At 31.4% G+C, this 19,944-nt stretch overlaps 1 protein-coding gene across 4 annotated transcripts in view; it reads left to right on the forward strand.

The window, feature by feature from the left end:
• Positions 1–19,944, forward strand: part of LOC136977221 (M-phase phosphoprotein 8-like) — an 82,170-nt gene that overhangs the window by 23,839 nt on the left and 38,387 nt on the right. For all 4 annotated transcript variants that reach the window (XR_010881051.1, XM_067272691.1, XM_067272692.1 and 1 more), the window contains exon 2: positions 18,724–18,864. Coding sequence is in view for 3 of the 4 variants with exons in the window: in XM_067272691.1 (XP_067128792.1) it covers positions 18,724–18,864 (141 nt within the window). In the remaining variant the exon portion in view is untranslated. The remainder of the gene's footprint in view (positions 1–18,723; positions 18,865–19,944) is intronic.

The following is a 19,944-nucleotide window of genomic DNA, read 5'->3' on the forward strand; positions in this document are numbered from 1 at the left end:
ATTAGTTATTAAGTCCTCTTGTTTTTATCTTCCTGTTTGTTTATGTTACGCATGTGTTATATATATGTGAAGTAATAGGAGGTGACCTACTCCCCTGTAAAGTTATAGAAGTAATTCTGTCGAGTTAGGATCCACGTATTAAAAGAACCACGTTCGGAAGAAATAAAAGGAGTATTCATTGTGTGAATTTTCTCTCCATGTTGTTATTTGAAATTGTTACTCGCGAACTCGCAAATATTTCCTTCCGAACTACCACACATTTTTTCAATGCAAAAGATGAGTGCCCAGCAAATATTTACAAACAAATTGTTTCCATTAAGGGACCATTATGAATTGACAAAATGTATGAAAGTGGTGCTATGTATTCTTTGGAGGCAAAAGACTATGATCTCTAATTAACTTCAAAGAACTGAAGAATCAATTTGTGCAAATCAGCATCTCACAGTAAGAGAATTGCATGAAATCATTCTGGAAGTGTCTAAGTCCATACTTCATGAAACTGTGATGTAACATTACGGTACAGGAAATTGTGTGTGCGCTGAGTACCCAAACTGTTAATGGATGAACACAAAACAAAATGAATGGGCTTACATCTTACTTCCTCACATGCTATGCATATGCAGGAGATGAGTTTCTTGACTATATTGTGATGGGTGATGAAACTTGGATTTACAACCATACTCCTTAATCCAAGCAACAATTGCTGCAATGGTGCCATATGTATTCCCCAAAATCCAAGAAATTCAAAACTTTAATTTCAGCAAAAACAAGCATGGCTTCTGATTGACTTCATGCCTCCTGGCAGCACAGTTAATGCTGCTGCATATTGCCAACCTTTCAACACCTTCGATGGGCCATTCAAAACAAATGGAGGGGAATGTTGACAACTGGTGTCCACCTGCTTCATGACAATGCTTGGACTCACAAAAATTCTTCTTGAACAATTCAAATGGGAAGTTTTCGACCATCCACCATACAGCCCAGACCTTGCTCCTAGTGACTTCCACTTATTTCTTTATCTTGCAGGACAACACATCCACAACGATAATGAGATCAAAAATGAAGTTGAAATGTTGTTCTGACAGCAAGTGGTAGAATACAGAAGCTAGTATCTAGATTTAACACGTGTTTGAACATTTTTCCACATAATTGTCACCATTGCAATTATGTAGAAAAATAACACATGTACCAGTAAATTAAGTGCAGTGGATGTTTGGTCAAATAAAAATATTTTGAATGAATACTACTGTAGCCATAAATCTTTACTTTTTGGACATGCCACATATTACTTTAAGTCAGCATATAATTTATTCCCTGCAAACATTTGCAGCCATTTTTAATGGCCTCTTTCAGGTTTTAAAAGAATAAAATAGTTCCAAATGGAAAATTAGAATATAGAATCAAATTAAATTAACTTAATGTACTACATTTACAGTAGGTGGAACATTATACCAATAGGTTATATTTAAAATTCTTTCCTAAAAATTATATAAAACATAAAACATGTAAGATACATATAAAATTACAGCTTACAAGAAACCCCCAGGATGCCTTAAGATGGTATATCAATAAATCTGCATTCATAGGACCATCAGTCAAATAGCTGGATCACACAAAAAATGGTACAAAAACTGTAATTGGGAGATTATCCATAAAGACTGAAAACAGCCAACAGTAAAAAGCTCCAGGAAATAAATTTTACAGGAAAACCAGTCACATTAACTTGATACAGATACCTAAATTACTCCAAAAGAATAATATCGAGTGAAGACCTTCTGATGGGCATGACTGATGAAATTTTGGATAAACTGACAAGCCAGAGAATTTTAGCAGTCAGAAGGATCAACCAAAAACTAAACAGAGAAGTGATTCCTACACAGCATTTAATTATAACCTTCAACACACCTAATTGTCCTGTGGATATCAAAATAGCATACCGAAATTGCAGAGTCCTGCCTATATCCCAAACCTGTTCAGACGTTATAACTGCCAGGTATATATGGACACACCATTGTGTTTTGTCAGAGCAAAACACAATGTCCAAACTGCAGCGAACAATTACATGAAAATAACTGTCCAAACCCATCCATGTGTAAAAATTGTGGGGGAAATCATACAGCATCTTCAACAAGGTGCCCAAAATGAACAGCAGAAGCATCAACTTTTCACCACTCCGGGAGAACCCAACCTCAATATAGTCATGCATATACATATGTTATGGACAAAGTGATTAATACAGTCATTATCAATAATGACCAACAAAACCGGTCATTATGAATACTGCTATTATCTAGTCGGGCAAAGTGATAAAAATATGTTGAGGAGTGATCATCCAAAATACGCTAGCCAATCAGCACTTGTATCTGAGTTGCGCGTGTGTATTGTGTTTAGTACTGAATTTGGCAGCGATTGTGACTGTTTGTGCTCTCGACAGATTCCTCCTGGTGTGGAGTTTCCGGCAGACCGCTGATTGTTTAATGTCACTAGTTATTTATTCACAGTAGTTCTTGAACACACGTATCAATTACTAGTAGGGTTTCTCATTTCCCGGTCTTTTGCTTGTCCCGGGATTTCGGGATAAAAGTGAACTGTTTCCCGGGATCCCGGGAAATCCTGGGATAGAATTAATTATTTTTAAGATATACAGAATATCTTGAAATCAAATGATATAATTATTTTCCATTTTTTAAAGTAATCTAATACATTTGCAACCTCTAAAATCATATTAATAATGATGTGTAAGATTTATATTAAAAATTATCTTTCAATTGCGTAGAAATGTTCACCAATAGAAAAAATTTATTAAAGTTTGCTGGAAACTGCATACAACAATAAAAGAATGTGACTTTCAATTGAGTTGAAAATGTAAAGAAAAAATGAATTTAGATCAAACTTCTAACTTAGAAGGTGATTTTCATTTTTTAAATAAAACATAAAAATTTACAATAATATTTTATATTAAGATTTTAAAAAGCAAAGATGTCAATACTCCGATCACTCAATCTAATTCTTATTTTAGTAATGAAAAGTCTTGCTACTGAGAATGCCCTTTCCGATTCAATTGATGTGATTGGAATCGTGTTTAATGCATTTAAGATGTTATGTGTTTTTTCACCTATAGCCTGGAGATTTCTAGTTAGTTTTCAAGATTGTAGTACTTCTTTTGCTCTCTAGTATTGTTGATTTGTCTACCTTGGCTGCTTTAATAGCGGCATTAAGCTTGTAGCCCAATAATTTGACAGTTCGTTTGCCTTTAATAATCAGGTTTATGAAGAAAAACTTCATACTTGCAGACTTCGTACTCGTTTGTATCCTTGCCCAATTTGCACAACCTGGTATTACGCAGTTATTGAAGCTACTGGGCATGATTAAAAACTAAAACAGCATAAGCACAATTATTCCAGATATTCTGGTAAAGAATATTGAGAGTCCTGCCACAAATAAGCTATGCATTGATTATTGACCATTTGTGACATGCCATAACGAGCAAAAATTTAAAAAACTAATAAGTAGGTTTAAAGTTAATAAATACAAATTTATTCTGACAGTTTATGAGTTAATTATACTTTCTATTTGCAAAATTTCCTGAACTTTAACACAAAATAAGAAAAAAGTGAATTTTTAAGAAATTTGTGGAATTTCCCAGGATATTTCCCGGGTTAAAAAAACAACCAGGATCCCATTTGAGAAACCCTAATTACTAGTATGTATCAATATCTAGTGACGTTAAACAATCCGCGGCCTGCTGGTGGCTCCCCTCTGGGAGGAATCCGTCAGGAGCACAAACAGTTATGACCATCGTCATGATGGTGCACATAGATAAAATTTTACCATTTAATTAATATAGTTAATAGTACTTAATTTTAAAAGATTACATGTTCTTTTTAAAATACTTTGAAATAATTCACAATAAATAAATATTTCTAAATGAAATAAGTGGAGTTCTTTTATTCAAATTAATTAATGTCACACAATTAAAAATTCGGTACTAAATGTGATACAATCAGCAACTCAGAGTGCCAATTGGCTAGCATATGTCGGATTATCACTTTGCCTGACTAGGTGATAGCAGTATTCATAATGATTGGTCAATTTGATAAATTAATCAATATTTATCACACTGTTTGCCCTTTTTGGTCATTATTCATAATCCCTCACCCTGTATACAGGTATACCTCGAGTTACATTGTTCCTGATTATACGTTGTTTGTCAAAAAAGTATATAAAAAAATAAAAATCAAGTTTAAGTCAGTTTATTTGATTTTAAATCTGTCCGCCACACACATTGAAGTCATAATATCACTAGAAAAGTGTTAAAAGTGCATAAAATCATATTAAAATATGTATATTTACAGTAAATGTTAATATAATCATCATAAATCCTAGAGAACGAAACATGAAAACATCTGTGTTTCTGTGTTGTCATCTTATTTAGCGGTCTTTAAGTGCTCATTATTGGCATTTCCTCTATTATTGGCATTTAGTTACAACGTAAGTTGTAGTTTCGACTTACGTCGTAACTACACAAGTAAATTCGACTTACGTCGCCTCTCCTGGAACCAATTACCAACGTAAGACGAGGTATACCTGTATAGATATATACAGGGTGGGGCATAAGTAACGCCCTTTTGAAATTTTAAAAAATTTTAAATTTTATTGAACAAAAATTACATAAATACAAGAACAAAAAATACAACTACAAAAATACAATGATTTAATATTAATGGACATGCTCAAAATGTTCCCCTTCATATTCAATACAATGTTGAACTCTACTAGCAACACTTCTACAAACTTTTTGGCATATTTCCATGGTAATTACAGAAAATTTCTTTGCAATTAACTTGTTTTAATTCAGGAATTGTTTTTGGTTTGAGGCTGTAAATCTGATCCTTCAATACAGTCCACAAAAAAAAAGTCCGGTGGTGTTAGGTCTGGTGATTGTGATGGCCACTCAATAGGTCCTCGTCATCCTATCCATCTCTCCTCAAAATTTTGATTTAACCATTCCTGAACTCTTAACACATAATGGGGTGGTGCCCCATCCTGTTGAAAGTAAACATTTGCAGTAGAAAATAATAGAAATTAAAAATGGCATTACTTATGCCCCACCCCACCCTGTATATACAGAACATACATATATATACTGTATATATACACACACAGATGGTAATAGCTCAACAACAGTACAGTAGGAGCAGCTTTTGTCTGCATTAAGACCAAATGTGTTGCAGAATTGTCTTCAGAAACAACAGTTTACACTGCAGAGCTGTTTGCAATTCTCATGGATCTACAACACATACAAAGACATTACCATAGACAGACTATAATACCTGTATATATGGATTCACATAGTATACTACAGGCAATCTACAATTGGAGGATAACAGATCACTTGACTCTCAATAGCATACAACACCTACTCCAATGTCTGAAACATGCAGGAAATACAATAGCCTTCTACTGGCTGTCTGGACATAAAGGACTCCAAGGAAATGAAACAGCAGACAAACTTTCAAAACAAGAAAACAGGAACCAAGCAAGAACATTCAGATGATATAGCTATATAGGTCTTTATAGTATAAACAACTACAGTACATATACAACAAATGGCAAGGCTGGGATAAACAGTTCAGCAATAAACTACACATCATAAAACTAGTGTTAATAAAATGGACAACCATCCAACAGAAAAACTGGAAAGATGAAATAGTACTTGCCTGACTGAGAACTAGACACACAGACTAACACACAACTGATAACAAGGGATACCCAATCTCATAGGCTCAACTTGCCACACTCTACTTACAATTCAAAATATATTACTAATGTGCCCTCGGTACAAAATGGCCAGCAAATGTTACTTTCAACAACAAATATCTTCAGATGACCAAGCTCTACAGAATATACTAGACGATAATGGACAAATTCATCTACAATGGTATATCTGAAGACAATAAATTATATACATTTTTTGTTTTTTAATTATAAGTTTGCTGTATTCTTATGCTTTTTAACTAAATAACCCTTTATTTATAGAGCTAGTGGAAGGAATGACGAAACTAGATCGAGGCGCCTCTAGCGGCGATGCCGGGTAACAGAATCAGGGCTACAAAGCCGGCACCAGTGTTGTTCCACCTAATACTCTTGTACTAATCTAGTACCTTTTTACTTGTTCCAGTATCAAGATACCCAACACCATTTTCCTAGTACTATTCATGAAATCCTAATACCTTTCCTTTCAATTTAGTACCTTTCAAAACATTTGTTTTTATTCTATATTTCTATATTTTTTACTTTACTTTGGCAGTAAATAGATGCTTTTATTGCTTTCTTATTCAGCAGTTGAACGTATTTTTTGCAATTAAATTTAATAAAAACTAAACTACACAATTGAGTTCTTGCCGATTCCTGTGAAGCACTGTTATTAGCAAAGGAGCTACTTAAAAGCACCAACGATAAAACGTTACACTTGGAAACCATCATCTGCTTCAACCATACAAAAACATTCTAGTGAGGAAAATTCTGATGATGATGATGATCTTACCAGTGATTTTTCAATGTGATAATGTTAAAATTTAGTACTTCATGTTCATTACTTTTGTTTCAACATTTTGCTCATTTGATTGTTATTGAGGAATAATAGCATTCTTGCAATGTATGAATTTGTCTTGTATGAATTTTGTATGTTACATGTAACACTAAATATATTTTAATAAATAGAAATTTGATGAATTATAAATTTATATATTATAAGTATATATTTAGATAATATATAATATGTACGTACATTCAGCAGTTTATGGTCAAATTAATGCCTGCATTAGTCAATACATTCACTTCTCGACTTACAACGGGGTTTGGTTCTGCAACTTCAGATGTAAGTCGAGAAGTGACTGTTCTTACAACAAAACAGTTAGCCATCTTACATAAGCACACGCGAAGGGTACAACAAAACTAAAAATGATGCAATCAATCGTCAGAAGTGTGCAAGATATATATGTATATGATATATATTTGACAAAAACTATAAAAAATTGATATATTTTAAAAATTTTTTTATGAAAGTTTTTCGTCATAACTCGAGAAATGACTGTAGATCATTAGGACTGAACAGTATTAATATTCTGATATTTATTATACTCTTAATTTTGTACGATTTAAAGGGTGGTGTGGAAGAAGCAAACTATATATCCATTGCATGGTAAATAATGAAATTTATAACTAACCATATATATAGAGGAGCTTCAATAAGGACCATAGCAGTAGCTAATAGTATTGTATTAACAGGGAGAACTTTTACCTTCATTTCCTCAAAATACTAATTTTGCTTCTTACTCCTTTCTTCCACAGATCTCTTAAATTCAAATATCACATCATATGCCAATTAATCTGTCAGATTAACCAAATAATATAAAAGAAAAAAGAAAATTACTAAAGTTTACATTAGAGAACTAAATTTAAAATAGAGCTAACTAAGGTTTTATAACAGAAGATTGGTTAGAATGCAACACATCATTATATAATTAACCTCAGGAATTAAATTGCAGCCAGCCATTTCTCTTTCCTCCCAGGGTATTGTTCATTCGGGAACGTATAAAACTTTGTACCTGGCGGCGCAGTAATATAGGTAAATATACAACCGACCACACAACAGTTATTTTTTGAAGTTTTGTGTGGCAGAAAGCTGTGGTTCATTATCACAGGTAGAAAACAAGCACCGCATTTCATTACATATCCAACCCAAAGACGCACGTGTTTTCCTGAAGCAGTTTTCTTTGCCTGTGTACAGGTGGTGCTCAACTCAGTTCCACTGGCTCTATAGGTATACTATTTTGTTCAGCAAGTAAAATATCCAATAGGGTTAAAATGTACAATTTATTCAAATGTATTATACGTATAAATTATATGGGATTGAGAGTTTGTCAACCCAAAAAGCATATATGGAAGAAAGAATTGAATAAATTGTATGTTTTAACTTTTGGATATTTTATTTGCTGAATGGAGTACTATACCTATAAATAAAGGAATATTTAGTTAAAAAGTGGAAACTTATATACAGAACTCTAGAACATACAACAGAACAATTATGACTTATTAAAAGACCCAAAAGGACATACAATAATATAACTGGCTAGGCCTGGTACTCTGGCATACCTAGGCCCTTGTATCACAAAACCCAAATCCAACCAACCAACCAAATTTTACTGCTTTGGTGAGACATTGTGGTGGATGGATGGATGTACTGTACTAGCATATTGATTGGTTGCTAATGCAGTACTGTAGTCAGTGTTGGTTGGTTCCATATTAGCCATTTGAGTTTAACATGTCTTAGGCACTTTCTTTTAGCAACCCAGCTGAACAAACTGATTATCCTAGAATAGTGGTGGCAAACCTATGACCTGCGGGTCAGACACTGACCCATGCAGGCTTTTTAAATGACCCACGCATTGATTTTTATAAACTTATTTTTATTATCATAATAGAGAGAACAGACAATTAAAAATATTTTTAAAAAAGTATATATATGTAATGTCAAATTTATGAAAAAAAAATATTTTCAAGTGGACATTGGCTAGCTGATTTTCTATTGTGTCACTGCGCCTGTGTATGACTCATGACAGTTAGTCGTAAACTTGACACACATACATATTCATTGCATCATAGAATGGAGATATGTACCAGCCTTATGAAAATAAGTTAAATTTTTAGATTATGTATAAATGAATGATTTTTTTTTTTCATATGCAATGTCATCCTTTTTGCCTGATCTGAAGAGTAAAGTAACACGTTTATCATTTGTTTATCGTACTGTCAACGTTGTTGAATTTGTTATACGTTAAATAAAATGGAGTGCAGTGTGTTTAAAATATAGTCATAGACAAAGTTTAAACAGTATAATTTATGATATACTGGTACAATACAAGTACAGTACTTGTGTTTTCTGTTCATAATTATAAATTATGAATGCTTTGTTTGAAATTATTAGTTAAAAGTGGGACAATAAGACAAATACATAATAAGCACTTAATATATTGTAATTTGTTTAGAAAATAAACATTTAGAAATTGCATATACTCCATAAAACGACTAAAATTTATTTAGTGTGTATGTGCATATGTTTTTAGCATGAACAGCTTTTGGAAGAGCAAAGACATCTGCCTCAGAATTAAATGCAGATTAGTTAGTGCAATTATTTTTCCTATGGCCATAAATGGCTGTGAAACTTGGACTCTAAAGAAAGCGGACAGAACGAAGATAAATGCTTCAAACTGTGGTGTTGGAGATGGCTTTTGTGCATTCCATGGACAGTGAGGATCACCAACAAAACTGTCTTAACAGAGTCCAACTGAAAATCTCACTGGAAGCCCAGATAACCAAACAGAAATTGTCCTTTTTTGGTCATATAATGAGAACCAGCTCCCTTGAGAAGGCAGTCAAGCTGGGGATGGTTAGCAGAAAAAGAGCATGAGGCCAACCAAGGACTCGGTGGTTCAACATAATTAAAAAAGACTCAATTCCTTTATAGACAATTCAGTAAGAGGTTGTGCAAGATAGAGAGGCATGGAGAGCTTTGATCCATAGAGTGACCGAGAGTCGGATACAACTAAACGGATAGGATAGATAGCATATGTTTTTAGCTTTTATGTTAGGTTTTCCTCAACACTTAATGTAGTTGTAAAATAGCTGAAGTGGCCAGTCATTTCAGAGAGTGTGTTCTGACTTCAAATATGCACTAAATTTTAAAGTTGCACTGATTAAGGAAAAAAATGCTGAATAGTTCCCCCTAGCAAACATTACGTCCCATCCATCTATATTTGGCTGTAAATAAGGTTTGTCTTGAACCCTGTCTTTTCTCTATCATAAGTATCCTTTTCAAAATATGGGGTAATGTTATCCAGACAATATTATGGCTGTATATATGATGTGAGTGCTGTTTGCATTAATTATAAATTCATTAATTAATGTTTTTTTAGGCTATATACTTATGAACATATATTACAGAACATTCAATTACTACTAATAGTAGCTCTTCTCTCAGTGGAAGAATATCAAATTTTAAGTCACCCTGTGTTTTATTTATAATTTCATCTCGTAATCTTACATGGTAAAATTCATTTTTAAGCAAGTTGTCTATCCATAAATTTAATTAATTTTCACTTTTAACTAATAATTTCGAACAAAGCATTTATAATTTATAATAATGAACAGGAAACAAGTATTTGTACCGGTATGTCATAAATCATACTGATTAAACTTTATTTTTGACTATATTTAACCACACTCACTATATCCATTTTATTTAATGTATGAGTTCAACAACGTTGACAATACAATAAACAAATGATAAACGTGCTTTTCTTTCAGATCAGGCTTTTCGCCTGATCTGAAGAAAAAGAAAAGCATGTTTATCATTACATAAAAGTCTGATGTTACATATGAAAAAAAAATTCATTCATAAGTTAAATCTTTAGATTACTTACATATTTTCACTTTTAACTAATACAAATTACAAATAAAGCCTTCATAATTTGTAACTATAACCAGAAAATACCACAAATCGAGTTCCACCGATTAGTGCTGTTCTCCGTAGTGGCAAACTTTAGAACTAATGCTCGCTCAGGGGCTAGATGCTTGTATTTTTTCTATGGATTTGTGTGATTTGAATGAAAATTTTTTTTTATAAACAGTAATTATAAATGTTTCTGTGGGATTATTGTAAAAACTTTTGCTATGGTTCTGTCGATAATTTTTAAAAATCCATTTAAATAAATAGATTTGTATCAGTGTCACGCGCTTCCACAGATTTTGTTAAAAAATGTGCTTCAGAAACATATATTTTGCATGTTAAAAATGCAGATTCGATAAAAGTAAAAATCAAAATATATTTGAAATGTGTAGTGAAACGAGATTTGTGACTACATCTAATTGCAGTGTAGGCCTTCCAGAATAAGTAAATAACATAACAATTGAGGTTACTCTTAGGTTAGAAATGCCCATTATCTTAGTGCCTGCAGGATAGAAAGAGACAAAAATGAAAAAAAGTCTTTTATAATTTTTATTTACTTAGAATTTTTTCATTCTTTTTTGTTAACATTTTCTTGGTACAGTACATATTGTTATAATTTCTCTTGAAGTAAGGATGTTAATAGTTATAAATTGAATAGTGATAGATATCAATTTATAAAATATTTATTTTACTTGTCTCCTAAACACTATAAAGTGCAGACATGCAGACACTTGACAATCTTCATCTTAAGTTTATTTCAGTTGAGTATTTATTTTACAACATTGTAAGACACTTCTCTGTTCTTATGTTTTCGAAAACAATAATCAAATTAGGTCAAAAGAGTCAAGTTGTCCTGTTCCTGACCTCCAGATAATTGTAAAATTCTTTAGCTTCTATGACAGGGTTGTTTATTTGTTTTAGAAATCAGCAATTAGTATTACAAAAAGTTAAAATTAAATGGAATAACCAACACAGATTCGTTTTTATGAAGATTAAAAATATTCTTTCTGTTTTATATGATTCTATATTTGTTTTGGAAATAATCGAATTGATGATATTAACATGAATGTATTTTAAAATATTTTGATGTTAGCTCACACAGCAGTTCCTGTTCTGCTGCTAAGATTATTGACTGTATTCATCATGACAGGTGGCAGCACCAGCACTAAAACATCCTGGACCCTTGGTACTTTCGGTTTTTTTTTTTTTCCTTGCATGCCCAAATAAACAACATCTTTTCCAAACTTTTTAAACACATTCTGAAAATATTTCAGTTACAATGTAATTGAAATAAAATGATGAGAATTTTTGCACTGCATGTTGCCAGAAAACCAGGTTAAAATTACAGTGGTAATGATGTATAGTACATGTACAGTACATCATTACCACTGTAACATACAAAAAAACACTCCTTCACTTTTGCAATCCCCATCTGTCCTTGTATTTGTGCGTAATCATGTTCTTTGCGGAGCTGCAAATTTTTGCAAAGTTTTACATCTAAGAATGTGACCAAACAGAGATGCAGTTAACATTGCAATTGTTATTCCCTGTACAGTACATTCCATACAATTCTGATGATCTTATATAGTATGGACTAGCAGCATTCAGGTCATTAATACAAAAGGCACTAATGTACGGATACATCTAAGGAATTAGCAATTATTATTGACATCACCACCAAGCATTGCTTTTGTTGCAAGGCCAATGGACTATCAAATGCATACAGGATGCTGTACCACTAGAATGTTCATTTTCAAAGGTGACCATCCTTAAACATGATATTGTTTAGTATACAATTTTTACAGTATTATTATTTATTGGTGCAAATATAGTTAATATTTACTTACGTTTGTAATACTTTACATTTCTGTTTATTACTCAATTAATTTTGTACTCAATACTTAAATGTTAAATCAAATGATTTCATATTTAAACACTAAATTGAAATGAGCCATGAGGCATTCTAGATGGTAATGTTCTATTTGGTATATTTTCTGTACTTAAAACCTGATGTTAAGTTGATAAAAGCAGCTGAAAACATCCATTGCATTAAAAAAATAATTGCTGGATCAAAAAAGATTTTTATGTTGACAAATTAATAAAAATATTGCTATCAGGAGAGGTATATTATCTAGACATTGTTCAAACTCTTCAAGCTTGGAATACATTATACAAAATAGCAACGAACTGAACCTTTAAAGATATTCCAGGATAATTAATTGCAAATTTGAAAATCAATTGCAACCTCTAACATTTTTGATCTACTTAGGAGATCTTCCTCATTGTTGCTTAGTTTCATCGAAATAATAGTAATATATCATTTTCATATTATCTTTCAGGACACAATAGATTGTTGTGAATTCATTTAGTCCTCATCTTGTTAGTCTTAACAGATTATATGCCATAATTTCAAAGATCTTTTTGTGACTAAATAAACTATGTAATCTGCTATATATATTTCTTTTCCTGAAGTTGCAAGAATTGAATTAGACTTAGCAAATCATTGTGTGTGTATATATGTATATATTTGCAAAAAGGCAAGGGATTTAATAATGGCAAGGGAACCATGTCTAATGGCAAGGGATTTAATAATGTAAGAGATATGTTTGTGATAGATTAATTTTTCATCAGATATGATACCAAGGTTGTGACGAGACTGAACGTAGTTTATTTTAGTGGAATCGATAAATATGGAAGGGCAGTAAGGATTACGAAGTAGGGAAAAGCACATTATAACAGTTTTATGGATATTGATTTTTAGATTACAACTGGCAAATGTGGAACATAATAACTTGAAGGGAGGAAGATCATCAGCATAGGCAATTATTTTAGAGTATGGATTAATTAGTAATTTATCTAGGTAAGCTGAGAAAAAAAAGCATGCTTAATACAGAACCTTGTGGTATCCCACATATAGGGGAGAAAGGAAAAAATCAAAATCACCAATATGAATCATACATAGTCTGGATAAATAGTAATTGTTTAACCAACAGCAGAGAGTGGGATCTAGATCAAAATAATCACTTAGCATCTTAAGTAGTAAATTATGGGTGATTGAGTCAAAGGCCTGGAAAATGTCAATATAAATTATGTAGGTAGATTTTTTCTTCTCAAAATTTTGCAGAATAGTATAAGTTGATTTAAGAAGGTTGGTGGTAGTCAAAAGATTACGGATGCCGCAATGTTGATGAGGGGAAAATCTGGAGGTGATTTAGGTATAGATTTTATTATACGGGGTATGATCCAAAAGTTTGGGGACTGCAGTAATCTATGAAACCAAAAGCATGTATTTGAAGTTACAGTGTATGAAATGGATTCTACCAAACCACCTCTACATGTTCAGGTTAATTTCACCCATGTCATGTGATTAAACCATGAGCGCTGCTGTTTTTTTCCGGAGATGGTTACCTTTGTTCCGCGACGTAATAAAAGTGGAGTTTCAAAAACAACCTCCAACATTAAATTTTGTCAGCATTTAGGTAAAACACCTACAGAGACTTTAAAATTGCTAAGAAAGGTGTATGGTGATTCTACCATCGCAAAGTCGAAATGTTGGAGGTTGTTCTTGAAACTCCACTTTTATTACGTCACGGAACAAAGGTAACTATCTCCGGAAAAAAACAGCAGCGCTCGTGGTTTAATCACATGACATGGGTGAAATTAACCTGAAGATGTAGAGGTGGTTTGGTATAATCCATTTCACACGCTGTAACTTCAAATACATGCTTTTGTTGTCATAGATTACTGCAGTCCCCGAACTTTTGGATTGTATCACATATAACCAAATTTTGAAAATTTTTAACATGGCTGATAATTCATTTAGACCAATAACTATTCTATCTTTTTTGGGGAGAACCTTTATATTAGAAATTAACCATTGATTTGGAATGTAACTAGAGTTTAATAAACTTTTTGAAAAGTCTGGAGCAAATAACGGTGGATATTGCTTTTAGTTTTTTATAAAAATGTGTGGGAATTGAATCTGGACTATAATTAGAGTTGTTTAGGCTATCTATGACAAACTTAATGTCAGAATAGGAAATAAAGAAGTTATGTTTACATTGTTGAAAAGATAGGGAGTGAAAATTAGCTTCAAGTAAAATGTGAAAATATCTAGATTTAATATTATTAAATATATTGTAAATTTTCTCATCAGGAATGGATTTTCGTGTGGAGGTGGTTTTTTTTTTTTTTTTTTTTTTTTGAAAAGTTAGGAATGAAATGTCAGAATGTACGAGGGTCAGCAGCAAAGTTAGAAACAGTTCTATTAAAATATTCTAATAAAGCAATATGATGTTCCTGGTAATAACGTTGTAGTATTCTATGTATATATAAATCACGTGGGTTACCATAACGTTTCCATTTGGTCCATTGTTTTCTGACAGTATTGGATAATTTCTTTAAGTGTAGAGGAAGCCATCTATTGGAAGAATTTATCTTACAGAATTGTAATAACTTATTAACAGTGGCAGAAAATAAAATTATAAATTTTATCAGCGAGTTTCTGAGGAGAAATAGGAGAGTTGATATAGGTCCAGTCAATCGAGCAGAGGATTCTTGAGACCTCTGCTCCGTTGAATGAGGCCAAATGGGAATATTAATGTATTTGGCAAATTGCTGTTTATTGGTATTTAAAAAGACATCTAGACATAATGCATTGTGGTCAGATTTGAAACCCTTAGCATAACTGGTAGACATGGGACAATTATAGGTGAAAGCAAGATCAAGAAAGTTATTAATATGAGATGGGAAAAGGACTTGTTTAAGTTGAAAAAATAGAATATTTCATTAAGAAAAAATTGTTCAGTCGGGTTAAGGGAGGAATAGTATGGGGCATTTAGAGTTCCAGGAGATGTTAGGCATATTGAAATCTCTACATAAGATAATTTTTAGATTTTGGGAATCAATAAGAGAAATAAGATATCTATGTAAAATTTTAAAAATGGAATCTTTCTCAGAAAGTTTGATGGCAAGGAAGGAATCAAGATAATCGAACAGTTTAACAGGTTTGAGTGAGGGGGGAAAATCAAAAAGATTCCACCGCCCTGTTGGATATTACGAGATAACGCAATAAGTGAATAACTTAAATTATTAATAAAATTAAACACACTATCAGAATTTGGGAAAAGCCAACTTTCTATTAGTATAAATAAATCATAAAAATCATTTAGATTTGAGGCAAGGAACATGCATTTGTTATTAATGGACCTGATGTTTTGGACAAAAATTTTAAGATTTTTGATATAGACATGATGGGAAGTAGAGAGGTGCTATGAACAATGACAAAGAAAATAACAATTTTTCAGAATAAACAAGTGCATCTTTTAAGATTTGTTTCAAAATAATTCTCAAATTTATAATTGCTGTGTAATAAACTGTGAGAAGTATCAGGAAATGAAATTATAGATATTGATGGCACTGGCTTCATTTTATGTGACAAGGACAAAAACCAAATATGACTGACTAGTTTAATTTTACTGTTTTATTATTGTACTTTAAATTTAGTCTGTTTTGAATAACTAGGTTAATGTTAAATGTACTAATAAAGAAATACTATTTAACAGATTAATTTAAAAAAATATTATTTTACTTATAAATAAATACTATGTATTTAATTTAATTATTAATGAAAATTTTTAAAAATAAAATCACAAGGTTTCTGGAATTTTTAACTCAGGACAATATTGTAGTAGGCAGAGGTCTTAGCATGCTGCTACACAAGATATTGAAAGGTCACCCTTATCACGCTCTTTATATTGGACACACATTTTTTTTCTTTTTTTCTCCCTGTAATCCTACTTGTAAGTTTAAGAATTTCAATATAGCACTTCTAACATCCAAAGGTTTTCAATGATGATGACTTTATTTGTTTAATTTATTGTTATAAATGTATTTTGGGATGATGTATAATTTCATTCCCTCTTCAGTTTTTGCTTTGAAGTCTTCTCTAAATGAAGCTACTGTTCAACATAGTCACTCTTACTTTAAATACATTTATATCATCATTGAACCCAAGTATCAAACCTAATTTGGAAAAATTCTGGAGTTTGTTTTGTGACTCATGATTTTACAGTTCATTTAACTTCTTCCAAGACTTCAAAAGTGTGGACTGTACAATGGACGAGGTAGTAAGGACATTGCTATTTTGTCAATCACCTGGGTTGTGAATAGTGAAATGTGTGGTCTTGCATTATTGTTATGGAGCTGTACAGAATAAATGTTTCCATGTGGTCTCTTCTTCCTGATGGCCTCCTTCAGTTTCCTAATTGAAGTAACGTAGGTTTTGCAGTTGATTATGTGACACCCACCCAAAAACTCAATGAGAATAATGCCTTGCAAATCCCAAAATAATGCAGTCATCATCTGTATCAATCTAGCAGACTTGAATTTTTTGGAATGTGAGAACCACTATTGCACCATTCCTTAGATTGAATCTTACTTGGATCACATTGGAATGCCCACATCCTAATCCTTGGTGACCACATTTTTGATGAAGTCCTGCCTATTTATTTCAAATGGATCCAGGAGTTCTTTGCACACCTCCACACACACATCCTCTGATTGTCAATGCATCACAATCCAGGCAGTTATCTCCTCAAATCAACCCATCAGCACATTGTTGGTTCTCATTGGTGAGTGATGTTGATGGACAGCTGCTTAGCTTATCTGCAATTTCAGTTTCTCCTTAAAACTTCTTCACCCAGTGCTGCATATTATCCACTATAGCATCTCCATAAACACTCTTCAGCTAATTATGGATTTCCTTAGAACTCTCCATTAAAAAATTGCAATTTTCCTATTTAAACATAAAATTTCTGATAAACATTTAAAATTAATTATATGTTGACTTTATTAAAATTATAATTATATTTGACATTTTTATTGAAATTTATATCATATTCAATAAAATAAAGTGTAATTATTGCAAATTGTGTAGGATTATATTTGCAAAACTTCAGTTGCACAACTCTCTTTGATTGGAAACTCGACGATTGTTTTTCGAGTAATTACCACCATTGATACAAAGCTAAAACAATCTCAAAAACAAAAGTATACATTAGTAGAGTAAGGATCTCTATAACACTGTACTGTATTGTACATGGACATTTGTAGTAACTATAACAGATAAAAAATTAGAGACACGAATGCATTAGTTTGTGATCATATAAATGCAAAAAAATTTTTGTCATGAAAATTTTTCTAAGATGCTACCAAGAGATTTACTGCCAAACAAACATCATTAATTTTTATAATTATATCTTATAACAACTAGTGATTGTTTAAGGAAATAGCAAGATTAGAGTTTTTTTCATAAAATTAAAAATATAATATTTATTCATGTCACATAAGAAATCACAAAAATCATATCTTGACAAACATGGTTTTCAAAATAATTCCTTAAAGCATCATGGGCTTAAAACACATGGATCATGTCAAAATAAACTTTTTTCCACAAATTCCATAAATGAAGACATCATTAGTCCAATAGATTTACATTGAACTTATTACAATATAATCTGGATTACTTTCATTTCCTGGAATCAAAATAAGTTTAAGACCTCAATTGTGCCAGATCTTATATCATGAATTAAGTCTAGAATTAATTGCCTTATTTCTAAATTCTAAAAGAACAGTTGACCATCCTTGAAAGAATCCCAAATTATCAACCTTTGACAAAGATTCCAGCCTTCCTGAAAACTCAAATTTTTCAAATAGATATACTAAATGACCAACCTAGTCTAATATTTTCTTTTAATTAAATAAGATCTTGCTTTAAGAACCAATTCACTTTTCATTCAAATCTTTGTGGAACTAATGTAAAATATTTTTGATCATGTTAAACAATAAAAGAAGTCTGAAATTCCAGGTATATTATATAGGATGGAACCTCTTGTTAAAAGTTATAAATCTGATCCAGCTACAAGAATGCTGAATTTATGTTTGGACAACATAAATTCAGCATTCTTGTATATAAATTCTATCCATCGTTGTTTATAAATTCTATTTTGTGGAATGGCCCTCTACTCTGTGATAAGAAGAAATGCTCTTTTTATGATAGGTAGAAAGCTGCCAATAAATATAGTTTATATTGAATAGATATAATAGAAGGAATGCCAAAGATATGATATAGTTTTTTACATATTCTAAAGTTCTTTACATTTTATATAATGTGAGTAGTAAATTTACTAAAAAATTTATTTATTTATTTTTAGGGAAAAATGTATTATAAAGTACGATGGACTGGATATCATGTAAAAGAAAGCACATGGGAGCCACAAGAAAATTTATTAACATGTATGGATATGGTTGAAACGTATGTTCAAAGTAGAGTGGCCAAACAGAAGGCAAAACAGGTGAGATATAACTTTTTTTTAATCAAAATACACAATAATACCCATTCTAAACAGTTCTTATAAAAATATTTAAATGCAGTCATACTCCATTATCTGAATCTAATGCATTCCTGAAAATGATTCAAATGTCAGGAATTTGGATGTTAGAATTTTTTGTATAAGAAATAATGGTAAATACTTCCAATTTATTTCCAGACTATTCAAATAACCCCCAACCAATTTCCATAAATAACATAAAAACACTGCAAAATATTTATTTACCTATCAGTCCATGTTTTCAGTGTGATATTAGACATTAATAGTAATGTTATTGGGACTTTTAAACAATTGATGAGATCATTAAAGGATATATTTGTGGTATTTATTGCATTACTAAGTTTGTTTAGTTTCCCTATTAGGATTTATATTAAAGAAAATGCAATTTATATACAAAATAGATAGCAATGGAAATGTTATTATGAGACAATATATTTTAACAGAGCAGTAATGAAAATAAATGAATGATGTAATGAATTATTAAAAATAATATAAGTTTAATGATTTTTATCACAAAATTTCAATGCAAACTGCATGTTAATTTGCAGTAGAACATAAACAATACCACCTGAAACAAATTAAAATAATGTTTTGAACAGAGCAAGCTTTCCTACTTTGACTAGTGAAATTTTCAAATTTTTCAGAAGTACACTCAATACATTTGTAATACTATTTGTTTTACATATTGTAAATTGATACTAAAGAACCTTATTTGTTGTAATAGGAATTTGGATACAAAGAGTTCAGATATTGGAGTTTGGCTTATATTTAGAATTATAATATAATAGTTGTTAAAATTTAAATGAAAATAAACACTTAGATTAAGTAAAAGATGAACAGAATAAATAAAAGCACAAATGTTTACAGTTAATCAGTCATCTTCAAGTATTTTTGAAAAAGAATCTTTGAGTTCCACCAATCATGCATGATTGGTGGAACTCAAAGATTCTTTTACTTGTCATGGAAACAGTGCATTGTTATATAAATAAAACAAAAATAAAAATTTTTCAGTTGTTAAAAATTACAAAAATAGAACAAAATGAA

This window comes from Centruroides vittatus, unplaced genomic scaffold (genome assembly GCF_030686945.1).
Source record: "Centruroides vittatus isolate TY-2023 unplaced genomic scaffold, ASM3068694v2 contig_452, whole genome shotgun sequence".
NCBI lineage: Eukaryota > Metazoa > Arthropoda > Arachnida > Scorpiones > Buthidae > Centruroides > Centruroides vittatus.